The following is a 9,221-nucleotide window of genomic DNA, read 5'->3' as shown; positions in this document are numbered from 1 at the left end:
CCCCTTCTCCAATCACTTTCTAGACTAATATTTGTTTCCCCTTTTCATCATTAGTTTAATTTTATCTCCATTTCTGTTCCTCAGTTACTGTGTTCATTCTGTCATGATGATCCTTTCTGGTTACAAAGCCAGGCCAAAACTCTATTCACAAAACCTCGTGGCRCTGAAGCTAATTATACACATCACTGAGAAACAGCTTCCAGATCACTGAGTTTCATGTAGATGTTGCAGGGAACATTATATTCCAGATGACTGACTTTGTCTTTCCTGTTCTTTCTAAATTACTCTCTTCTCAGTACCGAGGCTCCCACTACCCTGCAGCTTTTCAAGGTGCAAACTTAAGAATTGAAAAAATAACAGAACAGCATCCTGACAAATCCTGCAAAATGGTCAAGTTATTCARTCTTAGGACTCCACTCTTACTACTGAACACACAGAACAATCCTTGGAAGCGAAGGCCCAGATGGCTCACAGAAATCTGATACCACCCCCATGCGCAACGCTACCCTCCAAATAGATAGCCTAACTGCTGGCTATCCATGTGTACTGTGACAGGAAACAGAATGAGCAAAAATAAGTGCAAGTCCTATGATGAGGTAAAATCCTAAAACAACTAAAAAAAACTAAACTCATGTTATTTACAAACAAAATACYGCATAGGCTGAAGCAAGAAAGCTGAGATGTTTTAGAGGCACATTACATCTGGAAATAATTTTGTCAGTGTTTCTCTCTTTCACACACAAGGAAAAAAAAACTACAGGACAGTAAAGCTGACAGAAGTTACCAGCCTTGCCTCTGAAGTCAGGAAAWCAGGGTAGCTGCTCAGTGCTCACCAGCACAATGACAGTCACAGAGGAGAACTCACTACTATTACAGCTCAAGTAGTGCGAGTTTCTCAACAGCAAAATTACCCCACAAAATCACCGCACACATTCATAACGYTGGTCTAACATTGGTACTTCAGTAGTGATAAACTACAATTTTACAATATATGCTGTGTATTACTTATCATTGTAAAACTGGCTGTACATCACACTATACCAAAGCTATCCAAATAAAGTAATTTAAKTTTTGCATAGTATTCAACACAGTCCACTTTAAAAACAAGCACGTAAGATTGCTTCATGTCTTTTGCAACCAGGATCATAGAATAATTCTGGTTGAAAAGGATTGCAGGAGATCCCTAGTCCAACCTTCTGCTCAGAGCAAGGTCAGGGCTTTATSCAGATAGATTTTGAAAACTGCCAAGGATGGAAACTGTACAACCTCTCTGGGCAACCTGTTCCAGTATTTGACTATCTTAATTGTGAAAAACCTTGGCTTTATTTGAAAACAGCTGARCTACTTGTTGTTTCCAGAGGGGAGAGAGGGGAAGTATTAATAACATTAGCTTCAAACACTAAGCAAAAAAACCAGATTATTTCACCTCTGGTCCTAATGGAAACTGAGTCTGCTTGTATTAAGCTGACAAAGCTAGACAGCATGCATTAATAGTATTCAAATGCAAATAAACGCCTTGAAGGGAGGAGAAGACAATCACACGCACATTCTCAAGAAGATCTGAGATAGAATAAAGGAAGGTTCAAAATTTCAAGGGAGATTATTAGGTTCCTTTCCCCACCTAGGTCTGTATTACTTTTTTTAATACTATAATTAAGCAGTCAGGATCCCACTGTCACAGGTATGTGCCAGCAGATCCACTTAAACCCAAATGAGCTTCCAATCCAACAGTTTCCATCTGATGCCATTCTGCTATAAGCCAGGCTTTGGATGGAACATGGATTATTTTCAGGAAGGTAAYGAAAGAAATAATTGGTCTCACTTCACCTAATTTCTCAGCCAGTAACTTATACAGTTGAAGAAAACAGGTCATACCCCAAACCTTAATCTCSAGAAGTTTTGGAAACGCTTTTACACATCCAAAAGCTAGTAAGAAAACACAAGACAAATACTAGCTTAACCTTCTGTGGAAGCAAAGACTCATGCTTRTGCTGTACAATTTGAAGTCTGCATTATCTATTTCAGTCAGACTGCACTGAAATATCTTACATACTTTGTCAAGATATCACCCCATGGTTTAAAAGATTAAGAACATGGACAGAGCTTCAAGGCTAGAGTTCTCCAACTCCTGGCTACTGGCATCACTCCTAGGAACAATTTACTGGAAGTTAGTGTCTAGAAGCTAGGCCAGTGTCTCACCTCAAGGAAAGCTGTCAAGCTTAAATTGTGGCTGTGAAGGAAGGAGCAGCTTCCCCGTATTTTCCCTTAGAGTTTAAGAACAGGGTTATGGAAAAAAAGCTACTGCATGCATACAGGAAAAAATGATAATCTGAGGACATTCGGTGGTCTTGCACACTACAGTGAYAAGGTGACATTTTATTGCTATGTCCAAGAAGACAAAACTACTGCATGTGAAGGATTCTGCACATGGTTTAACCTATGCCATGGTTTATTTGTAAACATGTTACATGTGCCAATAATTTAACTGAACACAGACTTTGTACAATTCAATGTATAATATTAAACAGGGTCACACTAGATGTCAACTGTATTCAGTTACAGTCATACTTTAAAACCTTCAATATACACACTATTAGGAACAACAAACAAGAAAATAAAGGAAGATCTGCGAACAATGATGGACAGAAAAAAGAACTGYGAAATAACAGAAATCATGATCAAAAAACCTGAAATCAAACAGAATATGCTTTCTAGTTGGCTCCTAAACATCTTCAGGTAAATCCATCAAGAATTAATACTAGTTTGGGTTGTGCTTAAGGACAAAGCTTATCTCTCTTTTGTGAATTGAAGAGATCTTGCTCAATACAGAAACTTAAAATAACTTTAAAATATTGTAATGCACATGATTTTTCCAACTGTCAATAAAACTATCTGAGGAAAAGGAATTTATTTCATTTGCCTTTATTTAAAATAGATTCTTTTGGTATGAAGATCTTGCAGATCTTTTTTTTTACACCACATTTAAAACAAGTCACATACATTGACTGAAGCCTCTGGACCATCTCAAACATCGGAGCTGTAGTTGAGTTTTCAGGTATTTTATGGACTTCTTTGGTTGCAATCTATTCAGTAAACTTCAGATATGCAGACTTGAACATTTAAGCTCCTAAATTAATTCACTGAAGCACCTAGTAAGAGTAGCTTGAGTTCTAAAAACTGCAACATATCTGCAATTCTCACCATTAACTGTAAGATTTATGGGTATTAAACAATTCTGAAGAGCAGACTAGTTTTATTAAAGAACTTTAAACAAATAACAAAGTCTCAGCCAATAACTACGAAGGATATGCAGTGAGGAAAACAAAAACTTTCATCCATTTCCAAACCTCTATACAACAGATTTAACTTGCATTATCACCACTGTATACACTTTGTATAGACAGTGTGCATGGCAATATTTGCTACAATATGTCAGACTAGCTGATCTATAAGATCTGTAGCATCTACAGTACTGAAAGTGTAAACCATCACCTAGTGTAAACCATCATCTGCTTTTAGTTCTAGATACTGACTAAATCTCCATAYAACAATTTTCATGGTAAATCTGCTTTCTGTGCCATTTCTCCCCTAAACTAGTATTTATTTCCTCTTTAATTTCCTTTGGAGGATATAAGACAATCAGAAACTTAAATAGAGGGTAAATATTTCCTGTACAGAAATCACTGTAGTGTAAATAATCAACTTTTGTATAATTAAGCTCTTTTATGTAGAATACTAAGTTCAACTGCTGTTGGTAAAATATAAACAAAGAAATAGATGTAAGAGCAGCACTGAGCAAACTAAAGTACTGTAGACTTCCAGTTTCTTTGAGCACAAGTCCGTCCCACACTTACACTTTAGGAATGTATATATAACAGAAGAGAAAAGAATGGAAATTTCACAGTTCTAATTGATGTCACTGTATTATGCTATTATGGTACATTTTTCCTTTTCAAACTTGCATCATGTTTTTTCTTACAGCCAAATAGAACAGGATACAAACCTAAATGTTGCCATTCTTATCCTGGCTTATTTTCCAGGATCATCTATGCTACAGATTCTTGGTCCACTACATATTGTAGAGTAGAAATAACAGGATGGTGAAGTCTTATTTTTAATTACGACTATTAAAACAATGGAGGTTCCAGTGAAGAGAGCTGGCAGAGTACTTTAGAAACCTGCATTAAAACTCTCAATATTCTACATCTCTTGTTCTTCTAGTATGCTAAATGAGACAGATTTTTTTAAACTGGCAAGAAATTATACACGAAATGAAATTATGCTACATAAAAATCATTCCCCTACAAGTAGAGCCTGAACATGGTTTTAGGTGAAATACCTCAGCATCAATGGTTGTCATAATGAAGAGCTAATGGTTCAAGAAAAACAGATTCAAAGAAGTTTCTGTCTACAGATCCTCTACTGTTATCTTCCTTTGCTAATGACATTCATGTAAAGATCAAGAGCTCTGTTCTTTCAGTCAAACATTAATCAACAGAGACAGATCTACTTATCTACCTTAAAGTCAAATTATGACATCAAGCATTTTTCACAGCAATCATCATCAGCTTCAAATAAYGAGGGACTATTCCCAGTGTCCTCCATCGCCAAAAGTCTTTGTTTCATACAAAAAGCAATATAAATCTATTATCAAATAGAACCTCATGAACAGAGCCAACCAGTTCAATGTTCCATAATTCCAGACCTCCATTAAATTATGCCAAAGATGAAACAGCACCACTCATTTTCAAAGTCGCCTTAAGTCATTAGGACATTGAGTCTGCGCCAGCTCAGCCTTCTCTAAGTATCAAATCCCTTCCTATTGTGCTGATTTGTCAAGGCCTCAGTGTTAAGCTGAGCTACATAATTCAACAATTCTTAATGCCCCATATCACCATGATACATTTTTTAAACTGTTGGTATCACTGAGCTTTCAGAGGAAGAACCAAATCTCCTTCCTTTCTTTATACAGAAAGATTTTCAGTGATACAGTACAAAACTAAACAGAATTTATGTCTGAGTAACGAACATAGAAAACTACTATTGCAATTTTGTGGTGACAGCATAGAAATTTAACAATCATCAGAAAGCCTACAAAGGGCATGTTTAGTTATAAAAGAAAGATTGTCTCAAGATAAAAATACAGTGCTGACAGCTAAAAAGCTCTCTGTTGCAGCAAGATATGCAGTAATGAGTAACATGTTCTAGAGAGTTTAAGCATTTCCCCAATACTGCAACACAAGACGTTTTTTTTACATGGACTATGCTGCAGCAGTAGTACACTTCTTAGTGGTTGGCACTATAAATTAACTGTAATTGAAGAAAGGCATTTTGTGATCAATGCACAAGAATCCCTATTTATTTGACCTGTTCCTTAGTTGTGGTTGAAATAAAAACTGAGGAAGGGGACCGTCCATTCCATTCAGATAATACACCTTCTTTGAACATTAGATTCTTCGCAGGAAGTGGAACACCCATATCTGCAGAAGAAGGCTGCAAAAGTGAACTTGAAGAGCCAGGATCAGGAAATTGATCCAGTGTTGAAATACCTTCCTAAAAGCAAAAGGAAAAAATGCAGGGTCTTAAAAATAAAGAGAGAAACAAATAAGGATTTAAGAGCTATAATGTGACAGGCCCATCCATCTGCTGATATATTATTTAGCGTTTCTRAAGTGTTACTTTAATCCAATGAACATCAAATTATGGAGGCAAAAGCAAAATAAACATAGGAAAGTATGAAGTAAGCATACATTTGCCTCCACTACAACTGCAAGTGTGTTATTTGGGTTCAAAGAAGCCTTTGGTAAAATTTGAGACTTAAAAATGAAGGAAAGACTTGGCAAAAATACACTCCCATTATCAAAAATTATCTAGTGATTTCACTATATCCCAGTCTAGCTCTTTGTGAAATGGAGCCACAACCAAGAGTTTGTTAATTTGTTTATGTAATAAAGTTATTTAGACTCCAATACTATTGAAGAGAACTATGCCCTTCCCTCACTGTCAGCCTCCTTTAAATCTTCTGAAAAGAGTCTCGTCTGCAAGAAAGAACAGTCCTTGGATTTGTCATCAACTGCCCTCCACAAAGAGGGCTAACGTATAGTCTTACTCTTGTCCTTCAGTGTAGTCTTTTCCTTCTGTCTGTTTTCTTACAGTCAAAGAAGTAACCAGCCTTTATATGTGAAATTCTCCAGTATCATTTTGACACAAATGATCTATCAAAAAAGAGAAAGCCTAAAATAGAATTTCCTTTTTTAAAAATCTGGTGTTCTTTGAGTCATACTGATACATACATACTGATACACATACTGATACGTATGTGAACTTTTCAGGGCAGTAACTGTATTGGTCTGCGCATGTTAGTATGTTACATATGTGTGTGGGGGGGGTGTATGCACACACACACACACACACGTATATATACACATATATAAAATATCAGAGAYAGCATGTGTGACTCCTGTACTAATCTCCGAGACATCTGAGACTATTTGACAGATGACTTCAAGGTTCAGAYCTGCTAGGAGTCTTCAAATATTCCTACCTTCAATAAGAGGAGGAAGTTTTATGGTCACATCATCCATAACACTACCTGGTCAGATTACCTGCAAGTTATCTATCTTTCTAATAAGATAGAATTATAGACAAGTATCACAAAACAAAAGTAACTATTTAGTTTTACTTTAGCCCACATGACATGTGGACATGACTTACTAGCACAGTGCCATACAAAACTGTAGCAGGCTACGGACTTGCACAGCAACTAAGCACCTATTCTCTATCCAATGCTCTTAAAAAAAATCCTCCCAAACAGAGTAACTAGCTTTATTTGTTAATATCCATTCATGACAAAGTGCTAGAGGATCTTAGGAAAAGTGCAAAAAAGGTGGTATCACATTTATGTCAATATAATTTTTTTTTCTTAGGGAAAACAGTTGACTTGAAATGCAGGTAACATCTAAGAGCATTTGTAGATCCACACTCTGCAGTGATCTCCCTGATGCACCTAGGAAGCAACCAAACAACTAGAGCAGGTTGTGTGTTGTATCAGGAAGAATGAAGAACAATTTTGCTGCGCAAGTTTCGTACAAAAAACAACAACACAAATTATATATAAGATACAAACACAGAAGTTGAGACAAATATTAAATAAAACCAGAAAGGGGGTAGGGGAATATTCCTGTTCTGTTACTAGTAAAATTTCAGAGTTTGATAGTGCTCTTAATACAGTTACCATTTAAAGAAAAAGCAAATAAACCAAACTATGCACGGTTTCCACACAGCAGAGAATAGCGAGGAGTAGGGCAAAATAGGATGACAGACCATATGGAATGATTTACAGCTCAACTGTTCCTCCTTACCTGGAATGAATGAACGAAATTAAGGACCTGTAGAGATAGCTTTCTACTGGAATGTAAGAGTTTTTGAAGGCTGTCAAAAATGAAAGAGAAAAGGTATGTACATAYAAAGCAAATAAAAAGTGCACACCATCAATACCCAAGGTGTCTAAATATTATCAGGGAAAAAAGTACCAAGGTAAATGACTCAAAAATAACTTGTGGTACCTAACATCATGTGACAAAATTTGTCACATTTTTGTGACAAAACCTTCACAGTAGTTCCTAGTTCTGCTAATCAACATGAACAACTGGTAAGATTTCTAGGTTTTGTTCTCAACTGTCTTCTAGTTAAGATACCCAAGTGAGTCTTACAGAAAGATGTACAGCAGATTTACTTATACAGTAAGTAGTCACAAAAAAGAGTGACAAAATTTTGCATTCATATAGAAAGCCTGATGATAGTGTTATCACTGAAAAAAATGWTAAGTGAACCTCCAATCATCTGCTCTTGAGTCTAGTCATAAGAACACTATTTTCCCTGTTATTTATGCAGTGCTGAAATGAATCACAGAATCAGTAAGATTGGAAGGGACCTCTGGAGATCAGCTAGTCCAACCTCCCATGCTCAAGCAGGGTCACCTACAGCATGTTAGACAYGGTTGCATCCAGGCGGGCCTTGAATATCACCAGTGAAGGAGACTCCAYARCYTCTCTGGGCAACCTGTTCCAGTGCTCTGTCAGTCTCAAAGGGAAGAAATTCCCCCTCACGCTCAGGCRGAACTGCCTGTGCTTCAATTTCTGCCCATTGACTCTTGTCCTGTCACACAGGACAACTGAAAAGAGTTTGTCCCCRTCCCCTTGACACCCTCCCTTCAGGTACTTGTACACATTGATAAGATCCCCCTTCAGTCTTCTCTTCCTTCCCCCTTCCCTTCCTTCCCCCTAAGTCTTCTCTTAAAACTAAGAATTACAATTGAAAAATGTTGATTTACATAAGACATTATTATAATTTACGTAAAAACATCTGATATATTAGATGTCTTTATATTTCATACTCTCATCTAGAAGAGTCTTATCATAGAATGATAGAATAGAATATATATTATAACAAGTGGTCCTTAGTTAGCATAACTAAGAGGAAGGCTACCAGCACACTCAAGTCAACTACTGTACTAAAACCTGAGCCGTTTTCAGGCAGCCTTGTTTTCGTCTTTAGCCTCATACCCTATGGAAATGATGGATGYTCATTGATGGAAAACAGTAATCCTTCATAAAGAAAAGCTACAGTTAAAATCAGAAGTTACCTTGACTATAAGCCAGTACAAAACAAATAAGAAACTAACAGCAAAGAAAGCTTCCACAAGAAATAAATGTATTTTACATCAAAGCTTTACAAGGAAGATTTTTGGGTTTGTGTGTGTTTTTTTTTTTTTTTTTTTTTTTTTGGGGGGGGGGGCGCTGTTCTAGGCCAGTAAAGGGAAATGAGCAGGAAGGTATTCCCAGAGTGCTTCTTTCTGAGCCATGTGTTGACAGTTTACCATAAATAATTCATTTTTACCTTGCAAATACTACATAAACAAACTAATCTTTACATTACAGCTGGTAGCTTTGAGCCTAAAAGTGACACCATCCACCAACACACAGAACTTAGCTCAGTTATGCTCTTACAGAGCTGTAGGAATTGCTTTTTGCKGAAGCTCTGAATATAACGGATACAACCTGGTAAACCTGTAACAAATGCTCACCTTTCTTTTCTACATAATCCATGAGTGGCAATTTTTCTGCAGACTTTCTGATTTAACTCAGAGCTGAAGAGTGGAATGCCAAAGCATAATTCCAGAGGAACCCATTCCAGTTCTGTTGTGGGTACTACAGGATGAA

The 9,221-nt window shown here is 36.8% G+C and overlaps 1 protein-coding gene across 1 annotated transcript in view; it reads right to left on the bottom strand.

Annotated features, from left to right (window-relative positions):
* Positions 1-2,431: 2,431 nt before the first annotated feature.
* FAM91A1 (family with sequence similarity 91 member A1) overlaps positions 2,432-9,221 on the bottom strand; it is a 29,226-nt gene continuing 22,436 nt past the window's right edge. Inside the window, exons 22-24 of the mRNA XM_085315864.1 lie at positions 9,086-9,209; positions 7,362-7,431; positions 2,432-5,553 (exon numbers count right to left, since the gene is read on the bottom strand). Coding sequence (XP_085171990.1) covers positions 5,359-5,553; positions 7,362-7,431; positions 9,086-9,209 — 389 coding nt within the window. The 3' untranslated portion in view covers positions 2,432-5,358. The remainder of the gene's footprint in view (positions 5,554-7,361; positions 7,432-9,085; positions 9,210-9,221) is intronic.

This window comes from Rhea americana, unplaced genomic scaffold (genome assembly GCF_003343005.1).
Source record: "Rhea americana isolate MKP2758 unplaced genomic scaffold, rheAme1 scaffold_0, whole genome shotgun sequence".
Taxonomy (NCBI): Eukaryota; Metazoa; Chordata; class Aves; order Rheiformes; family Rheidae; genus Rhea; species Rhea americana.
This window is presented reverse-complemented; position numbering and strand designations above follow the sequence as displayed.